Source organism: Phoenix dactylifera, chromosome 4, assembly GCF_009389715.1.
Source record: "Phoenix dactylifera cultivar Barhee BC4 chromosome 4, palm_55x_up_171113_PBpolish2nd_filt_p, whole genome shotgun sequence".
NCBI classification, from domain to species: Eukaryota; Viridiplantae; Streptophyta; class Magnoliopsida; order Arecales; family Arecaceae; genus Phoenix; species Phoenix dactylifera.
Genome location: NC_052395.1, coordinates 2985266 through 3001885, shown reverse-complemented (window position 1 = coordinate 3001885; position 16620 = coordinate 2985266). Strand labels below are relative to the sequence as shown.

At 35.8% G+C, this 16620-nt stretch overlaps 1 protein-coding gene across 3 annotated transcripts; it reads left to right on the top strand.

Annotated features, from left to right (window-relative positions):
- Nucleotides 1-705: 705 nt before the first annotated feature.
- LOC103712959 lies at nucleotides 706-16620 on the top strand. 3 transcript variants are annotated; one of them, XM_026806890.2, is made up of 10 exons: nucleotides 706-964; nucleotides 2942-3117; nucleotides 6020-6151; nucleotides 6250-6300; nucleotides 6660-6756; nucleotides 7662-7708; nucleotides 8496-8712; nucleotides 14065-14194; nucleotides 14316-14358; nucleotides 14963-15267. In XM_026806890.2, exons 1-10 carry the CDS (start codon nucleotides 910-912, stop codon nucleotides 15182-15184), a joined length of 1170 nt encoding a protein of 389 aa, XP_026662691.1. In that variant the 5' UTR covers nucleotides 706-909; the 3' UTR covers nucleotides 15185-15267. The 3 variants fall into 3 exon arrangements, 2 of the variants coding, with proteins under 2 accessions (XP_026662691.1, XP_008797901.1); XR_605015.4 differs by lacking the exon at nucleotides 14963-15267 and adding an exon at nucleotides 16099-16620 and having other exon boundaries at nucleotides 708-964; nucleotides 14065-14211; XM_008799679.4 differs by lacking the exon at nucleotides 14963-15267 and adding an exon at nucleotides 16099-16620 and having other exon boundaries at nucleotides 709-964.

The following is a 16620-nucleotide window of genomic DNA, read 5'->3' as shown; positions in this document are numbered from 1 at the left end:
ATACATTTTTTATCAAAATATATCAATATAATATTATTAATACGAAGATTATTGGATTATTAAACTATATTAATAAATATTTTATTAGTACACTAAATTGATACAAAAATTAATGATATTATCAATGATTCTATTTGCTTAACATATGTTAATATATACTTAATATATGTTTATTAAATAAATGATTCATTGGTATGCTAAATTTGTGTAGAAATTAATGATATTATTAATAACCATAGTCGCTTAATATATGCCGATATTAATGGAAGATAATTTTTATTAATCTTATACCCTACTAATATTCGGCATAGATTATTGGATTACACTAATGACCTCACTATATCGTATTTAAATATTCATAGATCCAATTTTTTTTATTTATTATTATATACAAATTAGATCATAAACTTATGATACATTATTATTTTATTATATTGATAAATATATTATTATTAGTAGTAGTTGCAGCAGTAGAAATTTGCATAATGATAGTATGTTATAATATTAATGTCAAAAATTTATATCATAAATAATTATATTTTTATATTTTATTATATTTTATTCTATTTTTATTATCTATTTTATGACGTTTTTTATAATTCATTAAAAAAAAAAAAACTGCATCTCGCGCGGTTGTACGCTAGCCTGTACATTTATGATGCAAAAGCTGGGGACCAAAAACAAAACGTGTCAAAAATTCAATTGTTCCCATAATGCTCCGGTCCCTAATTTATTAGTGGGTACTGGAATCGACGGAGCTGCTCGGTGGAGGGGGAGCCGGGAATCGGGATACCCTCGAGGCCTAATGTTCTGAAGTCTCAATCCATCGATCCCGTTCTCCCCCGGGTTGGAATTCAAGAAACCCTCGGCCTCGGGGGAGGATTCAAGTAATCCTCGAGCTCCGATCGCATGGCCTCCGATCCTCCTCTCAACCGGACTCTCGTCCCTCTCCTAACGTCTCCAGGTGCTCGCGATTCTCCTCTAATTCGCCCATCCGATCGTCCCTGCAGCGATTTGCTTTCTTTTTTCTATGTATTCTTTTTCGATCTCTGATGGCATCTCGCTTGCGGATTTCGTTGCTTGCTGAAACTTTTTCGCTTGTCTTGGGGTTAACGTTTGAATCCGGGACCTTGTAGCCGTTTATCGGAGGTTTTGGTGATGGCTTTTGATGTGGGTTTTGCTGCGATCGTTACTGCAATCAGCTGCCTTCTCGTTTCTTTGTTTCGATGCCCTTTTTTCGTGGGTTCTTGCCTATTTTGGGTTTTGCATTTGTTTCTTGGACTTGTTGGCTGTTTCTTGGAGACTGTTTGAAGGTTTTGATCATTCGTCTGTCTTTATGAAGCTTTTGCATTTGGTTCTTGTTGTGATTTTTGTTTTATGGCTGTTGTTGATGCCCTGACATGGAAATTTGGTAATTCTTATGATTTTAAGGACATCTGGTAATTCATATGTTTTTAATGCCGCATCGGTTTTTCTTCTTCGTTGACGTCGAAGATTCCATAATGTATGTCACATCAGTGGATTTTTGGACCAAAGAAAGCTCATCCACATTTAGAAAGAGTTATTTCTCTGTTTTAGATCTCTTCTGTGTTTGTATGTTTTGTTGTTTATTGAGATGCTTGTTTGCTCTGGTTTCTTTTGATAGTTCTTATGATTTTGATGTCATATTACTGGTCATACTGTCATGCTTGCGTTTCTATCTTGGAGTTGCCACAAGGTGGATATTTTTAGATTTTTTTTAAAAAAAAATAATAATTGAGAAACAATTCAAAAAGAACTCAAAGCCTACTTTTCAACTGTAATTTATCTTGGTACTATTGTATCAAAAAGATCAACTATCTTATTCACGAAAATCTGATCATAGATCAAAAAGAGTGAAATGACATTTTTGAAAGATAATAATATTGGGTTTATTTTCATGTTAAAAACATCCAATTACCTATTGTTCCTTCTATTTTTGGTCCACGCTGATTATTTTTAGCTGGTATCTTTTTTGATAATGTACAACCTTGCGCCATATGTTCTGCCCTAACCATGGAGACCTACAGATAAAGGAAAAGGTTTGTTGCTGCTTTGGTTGAACGTAAAGCTTACGATGAAATTTATATTATCAAGATCTCCTATGTCCATGCCCTCTTGGATTTCAAGTTTTTATGGTCTTTTCATTTCTCTTTTGCTTGTTATGCCTGTTTGTACTGCTAAGGGGGTTTTGCTGTAAGATCTAACTTAACTATTGTTTATGTTGCTTAAACAAGACATCATACTTTTAATTTCTCTCTCCTTTTCACCTTAAGCAATACGAGGATAAAAAACTGTTCATGTGATGCAGTTTAATTATGTTTAGAGAAATTAGAGGATTCAATCATTTATAGGTTACATCTATTTGTGAAATTCAATAGTGAAAATGGATATAACCATATTCTTACACACACAGTGAGAGAGCAATGTCATTGTCATAGTGAATTGATTACTCTGAAGTGATTATCAGGGCCAGGAACTAGTCTTTATAGTTACATATAAAGATCCAATCTTCCAGAGAGTATGTATCGGTGATAATCTTGCTAACCATTTCCTTTAAGCTTTTGAATTGATTGCTAAACATACTAGAAGGAAGTTATTTCTGCAATCCTTACTCAAATCAGATGCATGAAGTAATCCTATATATACCGTTGGAGCTTATGGTTGGCATATTATTGAAATGTTATGGCTCACATATTATTGAAATGCTAGACTAACACTTTAGTCACGTAACATTTATGACTCATCTGCAGTACATTTTCTTCTGAAGATGCTAATATTTAGTGCATTTTCATTTCAGTGTTTTCTTAATTTCTTGTGTCCGGTCATAGTTGTCTGGTTTTGTTGACTTATGCTGTGGCTGTTAAGTACATGTTTCCTTACTGTAGCAGTAATGCCCAGCTGTTTTCTTTATATCATGCAGGTGGCTCCCTTTCAGATGATGATGCCCAATTCTTATTAGTTCCTATCCATATCGTCACCCATGCTTCTCAACTTCCAGCTGAATTTCTGTATCCCTCAGTCGATAGGCAACTGATCATTGGATTTGATTGTGAGGGTGTTGACCTTTGTCGAAATGGAGCTCTTTGTGTAATGCAGGTTACCTACCTTTTCTTTTTTCAATTTTTATTTGCTCACAATGAATGGCGTGTAATCCTTATATGCTTGAATAAGCAATTTGCACATAATTGCATTTATTTATACTTGATGTATGGCTACGACCTTAAGTTTCAGTTTATTTAGCTAATTCAGCTACTAAAAAATCGATCACCTTGCTTCATGCATATCCCACTATTCCACAAGATGATATTAATTCAGCAAAGTAGCATAGTGTTCAGCACTTATCAATATAAACTTAACATGTTCCAGTGTAAGGTCAAGTTTTATCTTTAATTTTTAGTGAAAATTTATGACATGATAAAAAGCTACATTGTTGTAGTCTTAAATCATGCTTCAGATAATGTGTTACTTTAGCCACTGGATATGTATTTCTTTTTCTTGGTAAGCATTTGTAACCACTTCTTAGAAATACTAGCGAACATTTATGTGCAAATGCACATGCAGAACAGTAACTGTTAAAACCCAAAGTTATAATTGTACATACATCAAAATAAATTTAAACCTATATTAGTAAACTGGTTTGAGACATAGCTTTACTATGTTCAGAGATTAAAAAAACTTTGTATATTTTTTTCAAAAGACTCATAGTCTTCATAAAATAATCTCAACTGTTTCTAATAAGAAATGAGACAAAAGTTTAGCATTCCAGCACTCTTCACCTCATGCTATATCGTGCTCAAAACGTATTGCATTCGTATCAGTTTCCATGTAGATACATCAGAATTGATAAGAGTAAGCCCTTTTGACTCAAAAGCCTTTAGACACCATGGGTAAGAGTTGGTGGGTAGTTTGGATGCAGGAAGCCAGCTGGCCATCTTTGTGCGAGTAAGTTTGAACTCAGGAGGGTGTTTTTGCCAAATTGGAGTTAATAACCAAACAGTAGATGAAGAGAAGAAATGAGGTTTTTAATAGGAAGCTTGCAAATTGACGACCCTGAGGAGCCTAGCCAATGTACCTCTCATCCATTAGAAAGTTTCTTCAAGAGCAACTGATACACAAGGGATTAAAGTTACATGGCTCTACAGTTTTTCTCCCCTTTTTCCTAACCAAGCATAGCTATAATAATGGACAAAGGTCAAAACCAAATCGACGATACACTTGATAAGGTGAAAAGCAATAGCTTCTCACTATAAAAATAAAAGCTTAAGACAACAATAAAATAAGTAGAGAGAGAAAAATTTCATGTACCAAAATGTATTGAATAAATAATAAATTTTTTTGGCAAGTTATGAGAACCAAATCCAACAAGGAAAATCAAATTCACAAATCAATTGTTAAGGAATATCCGGTATTGTGTAAGGTTGAGATGTTGTAGCATTCAATCAAAACTGTTGAGTTCTAGGAAAAGAATTGAGGGTGTGGATGGTGAGCTGTTGGTGGTTGATATCAAGTCAATAAAATCCAAAGCTTATGATCTCTTCTGGACAGAAATTATTGGTACTTTTATATATAGTATAGATTATTAAACTTTTTTACAGAGTTGAATGAAAGAATTTTTCTCTAGCTTTAAACCTCCTACATTCCCTTCCCTACACTTTTTTCCATGCAGTGATTACGTGACTTATTTGAAGCTTCCACCATTATTATGTTTAGTTACTTATGTGAAATAGAACTTATAAAGCCACAATCGTGAAGGTACATAAGCACACACACAAATAGGAATTATTGGCAAATAAATTTCTACGGGGCCACATGTGCATGAATGCACACAAACATGCAGCCACACACAAATGCAAAAATGCACATGCCACAGGCAACCACATACACATGCAGATAGGAATGCTTGGCAAATGTGGGTTCATAAAGCTGGCCTACAATAGTTGAGAGAAGGCCTTGATGGTTATGGTTAGGCACTTATGATGATCAAACACTTGGCATTATGTTCCATGGTGTTCAATGTATTTTCTCACTGAGAACTTCTGACATACATTTTCAACATATTTGTTTGTGACCAATATTTGCTTAAATATTTTTGATTCAAATTAGTTTGAAGCATATTTTGATTCTTCGGGCTGGATTCTACTTATACATCTTGATTAAAATAGACTAAAAGCATATGCTACCTCATGAATGAACATAATGGATGAAAGATCTTACTATATCAATTTTGGTTATTCTTCGTATGGATCTCATTTTGCTATTGATTCATTTGTCATAGCCAGGTCATATAAAAAGGTTAGTGTATTGAAATTATTTATTATTATCTGATCCAAGTTTCCTCTACTCACGTCTCTTCACATAACCATTTGTCCTATCTTGCAGATGCTCTCATTGTTTAAAGCTACTCTGCCTATGTTCAAACTATGGCATTTCTACTTCTTTTGTCTGATGTTGGCCCTACTCATTCCTACCTCCATCTCTCCTACTTTTACTGTACTTAAACTTCATGGTCCTCATCTTTGTTACAGCTTGTGCTCAAAGGGTCTCCATTGCTATCAGTAATCTGAGTTATATAATGAGTCTTGTTTTACAAAATTTTATTCAAGTTTCCAAATGGATTTGAAGATTACATTACTCTCTAGAGCTGCATTTTAATTCATCCTCCCTAAATTGTCTGATTCAATAGGATCAAAAGATCAGAATTGTGATTCACATGGGTTCGAACCGAACTACTATTTGTTAAATATAGTTTAGGTGATCTTCCTGAATTATAGAGTATGTTTGATCATGATTTAAACAATATTGTACTTGTAGCACTATGAATTGTGCATCAGATGGATTTTCTACTAAACTTTATTTTTATTGGAGTTCGCCTGGAAGAACTGGCTGTTTTCCTTTATCGTCCGGTGGGCGCCCTTCATCTCGAAAGAATGACGATGAGAATAATGGGTTTTGGAGGATTGCCCTCGTGTTTTAAGCATTTTCTTTGTTTCTATTTTAGCTTGCTTTCCCAGATGCCGTATACTTGGTTGATGCTGTTGAGGGTGGGAAGGCACTGATGCAAGCTTGTAAGCCTGCACTTGAGTCTAGTTACATCACAAAAGTTATTCATGATTGCAAACGGGACAGTGAGGTCTGTTCAGCTTTAAGTTGCTCTTGCTGTTATCCATTCTCATTGAAAGATGTTCTCCATATATACCAACATATTCAAATCTCATTTACTGCATGCAGGCTTTATATTTTCAATTTGGCATCAAACTGCACAATGTTGTGGATACCCAGGTAAACAACAATTCAATTTTTTCTCTTTTTGATATAAAGGATTAGTCTTTATCAATAGAACATGTTTTTTTCATACCATGTAATTGCATGATACTACTACTTAGTATTTTGTTTCTGTACTGTTGCTTTCAAATTTTGACATGATGTGGCTTCAAAATTCATGCTTAGAAAATATTTTATTTGTATTCTTAAATTTAACCCAAACACCATTTCAAACAGATTCTTTCCTAAAAAGGACGGGCTGTCACTGCATTCAGCAGTTGCATTTTGAATTTACCTAAGGAAAAAGTGAACATAATTTTTAGAATATGGAAGTGCTGTTAGAGAAGATGACATTCTCAGTGGTGTTGCTCGTGCAGATTGCCTATTCTCTGATCGAGGAGCAAGAAGGAAGGAAGCGATCACCTGATGACTATATATCTTTTGTTGGCCTTCTTGCTGATCCTCGTTATGGTGGTACTTTCTGGACCTAAGCTTTTCATTTACCTTGATGAAATTTTGGTATCAAATAAAGTATGAGTTGTTTTAACTATATAGTGGAAAGATCCAGAGTTATGAACTTCTTGTAAGTGTCTATAATTGATTCATTTTCATGTTTCTCTTGCCTTTTTTTGATGAAACTACTGTTACTATTTTTGCATGTTGTCAGTGAACAAGTTGCTTGCATTAATGTGATTAGGAAATGCAGCAGCTACCTTTACTTGAAAATATCACACAAGGCGTAATAGTGAATGTAAAAAATCCAGTGCACATGTTATACTGCTTATCATGGATGTCAGATAACCCTTATCCTGTTCATTGAGGAAAACTGCGGGATAACATGATGGATTCTTCTTATGTTTATTTGATAATTTGTTATAAATTTATGACTAGTAGATTATATGAAATAATATATGGACATCTTAAACCAAAAAGCTAACAAGGCAAATTTTTTGTCTGCTACCTAGCCTTCTAGGTCTAACGTGCGCTTATCTCTTGTCCAATATTGCCTTTGTTGGGAAGTGGGCCAGTTATAAAACATTTGTCACACTTAGGGATCATACCTTGAAATAAAGCCAAGCCCATATGGATGGACTAAGGCTTGTTGACATACAACTGATTCATAAATTATTGTAGTATATTGTAGTTGTCTAAAATGTGAATATTTTTTAAAAAATAAATGTCGTAAAATGTTTGTCTTGCTAATTATGTTCTAGTTCCTTCCATCCTCCATGATTGCGTGTCATTTATGCTTTTTGTTGATTACTTTGCTTCAATATAGTTTTTTAAAAAATGATTTTGAAGATGAGATGAAATCTTTTTCTTCTTTGTGTCCTTATTTCAATGTTCCCATGGCAATGATTTTTGACTTCTTTATGTAGGAAAATCATACCTGGAAAAGGAAGAAGTGCGTGTTCTTCTAAGGCAGGTTAGCCTAACATGCCGATTATTATGTGAAATTGCATCAAATATTGCTCTCAATTGGATCATTAGTGTTGATGTGACTTTTGGGGAAATAAAAAAGCATTGCACTCCGCCTGTGATGTTTATTTTGGCTACTATCTTCAGGGAGCAACTGGCAAGATTGAAATTTTAATTTGCTTGGATTAAAATTGCAACCATATTAACCATATGTTTATCAGATTAATCATGAATAGTTGATGGCTTTTATTCATGTGTGTGAAAAGAAATTCGCTATCATGGCCTTACCATTTAGAAAGTTATCAATGCTATCAATGACATTGCAGCTTGTATGAGCACTGATGGCAGTGATAAAAATTGCTTTTGGCATAGTTATCAGTATCAAAGGTAACCGAGCAAATGCCTATAGTGCCACTCTTCTCCCGGTAACATATGTTTTTATAATGGTACCAACTGGCATAACAACTAAAACTATTTCTGGATGGTGTTAACAAACATAGCATCATCTAAAAATGTAGTTAATTTTTAAAATGATAATAATTCTCTGTAAGTCTGAATTGTTCTTGTTTAATAGCCATCAATTAATTTTTGTTGTGGGACAGGAAAATAGGTATTCATTTTTATATTTTTTCCTAGTGAGAATGAATGGCTCAGGTTGAATTACATAAGTGCCTTTGCACTTTAATTTACTGTTGGTTTAATTTACTAAATTAAATTGGCCTTGCATTAGACATGTATTAAATATCTTGAGTTTAACTTATATGGAGCTGATGTTTTCAACCTTTCTTTTTCAGGACCCTGCATATTGGACATACAGACCAATGTCTGAAATGATGATCCGTGCTGCTGCTGATGATGTCCGCTTTCTCCTCTACATCTATCACAAAATGATGGAGAAGTTGAACAAAAGATCCCTATGGCATCTTGCAGTCCGTGGCTCACTGTACTGTAGATGTTTCTGCATCAATGATAATGACTTTGCTGATTGGCCTCGTCTTCCCACTCTTCCAGGTCTTTATGTCTAGAAAGAAACATGTTATTTCAGTGCTGATTAAATATCAAGCATGCCTATGTCCACATATCAAATTCTCATCATGATTATATGATTGCTTTACAAGCTAAAAGATAGCCATCCCATATTTTCTTAGCCTACTCAGTTCTCCCCATATAATTAGACCACTATGCCATAGAAGGAGACAAAAAAATCCCTAGAGTATCATTGTGATGCCTGCTAGACCAGCACTTTCTGCATGCTAATGCAACTTTGGTGGCATGTAGTTACCCAACATTATTATAGTAATGTGCATGGATGGAGATCTGCTCTGCTTATTTTGGGTTAAGTTTTCCTTTTGGGACAGGATGGATGACACATATAAACTGAAGTCATGCAAAAAAGCAAGATCAGATAGGATCTCAAAATGCCTTCCCTGATATGGAAACTAGCACTTGATGGGAATGAATTGCAAAAGCTTCATGATGTAAAAGCTGTAAAGGGGCTCAGATTGCCTTTATATGCTCAACCTTGTCCAGTGTCTAAGGTAGCTTAAATGTTAAAAGAGGATGTTAGTAGTTTGAGCTGGTAAAAAAATAGTTTAGTTACCATAAATAGGCCTCTGTTTATAGAAATTGTGGACAGGGAAAATGAATTGAACAGATAAAAAGGATGTACGTGATGATGCAATTATGAGTAGTATCGGTGCTTAAGTGGTGGCAGAATTCTTTTTAATGGATGAAACCTCGTGTATCTTCTTTTTGAAATCCTATTTTTGACTTGGATTCATGTTGAACTTTGGTATTTCATTTAGATGTTGAATTGATCTTATAGTCCTCAGAGGTTATATTAAGAGTGGTTGGACATTTTTTTCATATGGGATTTTCTTGTTCATTTTTTGTAAGTTAAGCCAGTTCTATGTTTTCTTTGATTATGGAAAGGTCTAGCATTGAGGTTGGTGTGGATAAGATTGTCTATAGAAGTGTCTATTTTCTCATACAAACTTTATTATGTGAAAAATATTTAATATTTTCCAATCATTTTCCTTATATTCTTGAAGAAGGCATAGGTGAGAGCATCTAATCAATCAGTTGTGTGATGCCTTTTCAATTTGAGATTGGAATCTTATTGAGTGATTAACATCTATGTACTTTGACATTAGGTTCATCAAGTGTGTCTCCTCCCAGCTTGTTTTATTATTTTTTTTTCACAGTCTTTGTTTTTAAATTTTTACACTAAAGGAAGGGAAATTGATGAAAATAATAGAGATTTTCTTGTCATTATTAATTTAACAACCAGTTTGAGGGGTCGGGGCATGAATGACTATTCTTTGAATTTAATTGATGGAAATATAAAATTCAGTGAGTAGATAGACCCTTTGATAGGGAAATATCTGGGAAATCAGAAACTGATCTCCATTCTTAATGGGATCAAGGTTAAGATTGTATTGCATCAAATTTTTTTATTGCTGGTATATTCTTTTAACTGAGCCATAGTTCAATCTCAGATGCATGTATTGTTGTTTTATCATGAAATTCCATACCTAAGTGTTTTCTAAGAGAAGAAAAATAAAAGAAGAAGATTTAAGTTTTATAATTCCTATGAATAGGCCTGCCTCGATGATTCTGCATCCTTCAACTTTTGGCTTTGCTTTCCCACTCCTGCAGCCAAGTTTACTTCAATACTTATTTTCAACAGAAGCAACTAATGTTTCAATGTTTATTTGTTGAATGCTCAAATTTAGAATTAAATTATCACATATAGTGATCATGTTAAGTAGTAATTTGAACATTCAGGCAACTGCTAGTTATGACTCTGTATAGCTAACCATAAATAGATAAATAAATGTTAAAGACTCATGGTTACGTTTTATCATGTAAAATTAATTTGTGATAAAGCTGTCTGTTCCATGCACCTGGTAATGCGATGCAAATTTAATATCATGTGTTGTACATTAAATGTATAGTTGTATTTCTATGAGATAATTTATACTAAAGGTCCATACGTGCATGCAATAATTGAAAAATAATCACCATTCATATCTATAGCTTTGAGGTGTTGTTCACAGGGCCTGCAGAAATAACAACACCCTCTTGACCAAGTTTTTCATGACCAAGGTTCGCAATCTTGGTACTGGTCCGGTATAGGGGTCGGTTTGGCATATAGGGACTCGGTATGCTCCTTATACCAAGTATTAGTTGGGTAACAGCATGGTAAGGTATGCCCTGCGCTACGCACGGGCACAACAAACCTTGCTTTTGGCTGCCCAAGTTCGAGGAGCCTTTTTCACTAGGAATTACACTAAATTTCTAGTTGTTTTTGTGTGAGTGAATTCCTAAATGCACAACTGTCTGAACTTTTGATTATGTGGTCAGGGAATTTATGAAATGTAAATATTTCAGTCAATCTAATATATTAGGAAAATCTATCTCAAACTACATAGTAGCAAAATAGTTCATACTAGATTTCAACTGTCCTGTGTTCATGTTAATTCTGACTTCTTTTGTCACGACAAGATCTTTCTTTTTTTTATACAGTGTGGAAATTTAGTGTTGTTTTATCATTCATTTTGGTTTAACATTCCTATAGTTGACATTTACAGGGGAGTTGCTACCCGAAACATATTTAGTTTTGGTAATTAATTGGGAATATGCTTATATCAGATCTTGGATGCATGCAATCTGTGATACTCATTAAGTTACATGGATGGATATAGGAAATAAAATTTTAAAAAATATAAACCTGATGTTTATTTAGGCCAACATAATGGTATGAGTATCTTAGAAAACTCATTAATTTTGTAAATTTTCACTTCCATGAAGTTAGAGACACAATATATTTAAATGATAAACAGGGATGCTCATCTATTAAATATGACCGTGTTGTATCCTTTGAAGGACTGAATTTAGAGAATGCAGCCATGCAAGATAATGGCATGAATTAACTAGAGTTAATGATTTGTTAATTTTGATGTCAGAAATCCAACATTTTTGTAAAATTCTTTTATGGTTAAAGCACAGTAAAGTGTGCAGTTTTATAATGTCCACTTGATATGGCACCATCTCGGGATTAACAGGAGACATGGGTCAGAAGCACAGGTGGAACCAAACAGTGGTAGGCATTGTGTAGGTTCAGGAAGCCTGCAAGTAAAGGACAAGCCCAACTCTAACCATCAAGGGACCCGACAAACCCTTCTCTGTTGCAAAATAGAACTTAGGTTGTTCATGTGAAAGTAATAATCAATTTAAAATTAATGAAAATAAACAGGTAAAGGATTACTGTTGTTAAATCACTCTGTGACCGGAATTCCTGCTTGCTGTATAGAATTGGCATGGTGTTGTACAGGGCTTGCCCTTAATTTATTGAAATCACATCCAAGCTGCCTTCAAGTTCATATGGAACTGAAGCTGCAGATCAGTTGAGCATAAGCACCCTAGGGAAAAAACACAAAAGACAGCTCTAAAGTCACTCAATTCGTTATAAAAAATGGAGTACATGAGGTATTTTTATCACCTAGGGTCCTATTTAGGATTTGCTGGTGCTTTTAGAATTTGGCTAAACTGCAAAATACTACAAAGAAGGAAAAATGAAATTTGGTTCAAACTTGACTATCTGACTAGAAGATTTGTGTCAGATTGGTCAAATGCAAGCCGAAAGGTAATAGATAGCCTTTTGACTCGTTTTTGGGGCTATGCTGCTGAAAATTCTGTTGATGTCATGTTGTTCCATACATGTCTGAGGGATTTATGGTGCATCTAATGCAAATAATTCATCCTTCGATACCAAGGCTGCTCTAAGTTTGGAATGTTGATGGCATTTGGAATAAAAATTTTAGTGTAGGATGCATTTCAAGCCGATATACTTTGGTTACTGAAAAGTGTGCAGCATGCTTTTTGGTACACTGATAACTATGTTGTATAATTTAGTAGTCATCCAAGGTGTGTATTCTGACCAAGATTTACCGTATCGGTTAGTACTATACCGTATCGATACTGAACTAGCATGTTGTCTCGTATCGTACTGAGACTCGGTACGCCTTGCCATCTCATATCGTACTGTATCCGGATACTGTAATAGGATAGTATCGGCCCAGTACTGAGATGGTGAACTTTGATTCCGACCCTCAGATTGCCCTTGACGCCAATCTCAACATAGAGGTGACTCTATTTAAGGTTGGTTGGACCGATACCGGAGGTTGAACTAGTTAGTGACTGGTTCGGTACAGTATCGATACATAACGTATTGATCTAAGGTGTACTGAACCAAGGGAAGGGAGAGGGAGAGGGGAGAGCAGGAGGAGAGAGAGGAAGAGATAGGAGGAGGGAGAGACGGATCTAAGGCGTGCCGAACCAAGGGAAGGGAGAGGGAGAGGGGAGAGAGGGAGGAGAGGGAGGAAGAGAGAGGGAAGGAGAGGAAGGGGGAGAGGGAGGTAGAGAGCGAGCGAGGGAGGGAGGGAGGGAGGGGGATGGGGAGAGAGAGGGGGGCACTTATGGAGGGGGGGAGAGGGAGGAAGAGAAGGAGGGATGGAGGGAGAGGGAGAGGGGGGAGAGAGGGGCTTACCTCATCAGCAGCGGCAGCTGGAAGCCTCAAATCCTTACCCTAAACTGACAATCGGAGTTGGAGATGTTGGCAAAGGCTTCAGTGGTGTCGATTGGGGGCGATAGCATCATAATTTGTGTTGATTGTGGGCGATTGCATCATCTTTGGCATTAATCGAGAGCAAGGGTTTCATCTTCAATATCGTTCGAGGGTGAAGGAGTCGGTTGGCATCAGTCAGCATCTAAGAGGAGAGAGAGAAGGAGAGTAATCAAGCCTTTGGCGAAAATTGGGCAGTGTTTTATAAGCCGAACCAATTCGAATGGCGCAGAGCCATCCCGATTTCATGTCTGCTCAGTCGGGGTCCGGTGCGGACTGAATCGCTCTGTTTGGTTTGGTTCGGCAAACACTAATTCCATTCCATGTTGCCACCGGGTACATAAGATAAATTGATCCAAAATAGTTGCAAACATATAACTACTCTGCTCTTTGGTGTAGAATTGACTTGCAAACCGATGACCTTAAGTATATACTTTTGAGAATGCACTGTAGTTAGATTTATTGTCAGATGTTAATACAAAGATTGAAGGGCTTTTTACAAGATTCGAAAAAGGAATGCAATCAAAGGTCTGGCTGGGTCATGAAAGAGCTCAAAGCAAGAAAATTTTTTGCTTGCTTCAGGGAAATGTATTGCTTTTATGTATAGGATGTCTCTTTTATTGGAGTTTTTGGTTTGCAACTTACTGGACAATTTGGCAATATTGAAGTGGCATAATTGTTTGAACTTTTCTATTGAAGTGGCATGATTTTTTGACTTTATTTGATGTTACACCCAGATATCCTAGCTGCTGAAGGTTATGTCCCTGAAGAAGAGATACTCTCCGTGCTAAATGTTCCTCCAGGGAAAATGGGACGAGTTATTGGGAAAAAAGGTGCCTCTATTCGATCAGTAAAAGAATGTTGCAAGTAAGCTGATTATGCATGTAATGTGTTTGCAAAACTATTTATATCAATTCGGTTAGTGTTAATTTTTATTTTCTTTTATCCTTCTTGAGTTGAATGTTTCATTCTGTTTTGTATATTGCAGTGCAGAGATTCTCATTGGTGGTGCTAAGGGTCCTCCTGACAAGGTAAACTTGGTTGTGTTGGTATCTCGAAGGGGCTGTTCTGGCTATGCATGAGGCACTAACCTAAATTAATGATACAACACCTTGGTCGCATAATTGTAACATATCATGACTTGCAAGAAAGAATGCTAGCTGGTCCCTGAGTCCCCAGTGCCAAAAACTGCATAACATCTGTGGGAAAAGAGCATTTTCTAATCCACTGGGGTTGTATCTTTCGTGCGAAGGAATGATTCACCTTCTTTTGTGACCTCAACTGCTGGCTTGCGCAATGGCCACTTCAAGATCTGGGCAGGCGGATGAAAGAAAAGTTTGGAGTGCTTTGTGATCTGTGTGAGATGCGATCCAGTGGTTGACATTGCGAAAGAAGATCATTCTTTTGCACGAAATATACAACCCGAACCCTTTTCTAATGTTATTGGCATTAGGCCTATGATTTGAACTTTCTATTTTGATGAACTTTTATCCTCAAATTTATTAGTTATTTGAATTTGTGATGGCTCTGCACTGTCTCTAAAATCATAAATATAAACTGTTTGTTGCCTTTAATATCTCTTATAGTAGTCTGGGGTGTTTACCTTTTGACCATTATTTATGATATGAATTCCAGGCTAGTAACCTCCAATGCTTTCTGGAAGACCGACAAAATGATGATAAAGTTTTCTACTATAAACTATCAGACTTTCCATATGATGGTCATGTCATTAAAATGTTCAAGTTCCAGACCAGTAATGTTCGTCATCTGGTCTTTTTTATTTTTCCAACGATCCAAGTAAAGTCTTTATCTTTCTCCTTTTTCCTTACAGAGTCGGTGACCTGCTGCTTCTTCTAAAAATCATGTTATTATAAGTACAAGCGGTAATTATGTCATAGACAATGAAAAATGCTGAGCAGATGATTAGTATTTCAGCCTTACGAATGTGCAGATTCACATAGAAATCCCATTCTTTCATTGTTCAAATGCCCAAGAAATACCTTTAACAAGTACAGTAGAAGCAGTACAAGGTCTTATTTGAATCTTTCTGATAAAGTTCTCTGATCTAGACAAATGTGAATATGCATGCTATGCAATATCAAGTATGAGTCTTGCAAATTTTGGTATGTAATGTCTAGTTTCTTGTGTTTGTGGTTGTGGATAATTATTTTGATGATCATTGATCAAAATCAGTAATTCATTTAGTAAATGTCACTTTTTATTGGTCTCATACTGGGCATGCATGATGCAGTTAAAGAAGAAATGGGGTTTGTACAGCATGTAGTACTCTTGGTATTTCTTTAAATTGTGTTGATGAAACTTAATGTGTAATTGGTCCTTATATTAGGCATTTATAATATAGATAAAGAGAATGAAATATGTCCAAAGCTGGCTAACTACAAGTTCTCTTGTTTATTGAAAAAACATCGAATATGATTTCACAACCTTGAGGTTTACTCTTGGTACTCAAGTCTGTTGGCATGGGAGTCTTCTCATACCACATCGATTGAACAATGCATCTGGGGAACAAAAAGATATGCCCGGTTTCTTTATATTCTGCATTATAGCTTTTATGTAATCATTAATTATTTCTTGAAAACTATTCCCATTGATCCCATGCCTGTGGGTTTCATGTGCAACCAATGGATACCACTGCAGCAATGGACAAGAGTCTGTTAGTTTTATCAGAGGACTGAAGCTTATGGAGTCTTTTAGTTCATTTTATATGTTTGTCCTGGTAATAATTCATCTGACTGGTGCCATCCACATAGGTTTTCATCATTGGGCCTGTGATGGAGGTGAGGAAGGCTGAAGCTATTCTTCGTGGGCGGATGATAGACCTGTAGCGAATCCACTCTCTGTGAAAGCTCCAGATATCGTCTTTTACACCGCTGATACAGGATTTGACGTTGTGGTTCTCCTGACATGCCTTGTATGCTGTATTTCTCTAAATGCTGCAGTCATGGTGCCAGTTACCTTCCAATATGTCAGCTGTGGTCTGTCATCTGACACTGTTCCCTACTGTTGTATAAAAGAATGGCAGCTCCGTTCCAGAACCTAGTTCACACTTTATAAGATGAAACTAGGTTGTGGTATATGAAATGGAGGTATAACAGGTTTGCCATTGCTGTTGACAATCTTTGTAATCCATGATTGGATGGATCGCTACAGTGGATGGTCCAATTTTGGATCATGTCAAAAGAAAAATAGACAACTTAGCATTGTGCTCCAAAGCGTAGGTTATTTATCTATATTGTGGTACAAAAAAATATATATTGCAGTGCTATGAACTA

Coding starts and splice junctions, on each gene's coding strand:
- LOC103712959 (XM_026806890.2), top strand. CDS start 910: ATGGCCTCCGATCCTCCTCTCAACCGGACTCTCGTCCCTCTCCTAACG. Junction 6,757..7,661: donor TGCTGATCCTCGTTATGGTG/GTACTTTCTGGA, acceptor TTCTTTATGTAG/GAAAATCATACCTGGAAAAG. Junction 8,713..14,064: donor TCGTCTTCCCACTCTTCCAG/GTCTTTATGTCT, acceptor TGTTACACCCAG/ATATCCTAGCTGCTGAAGGT.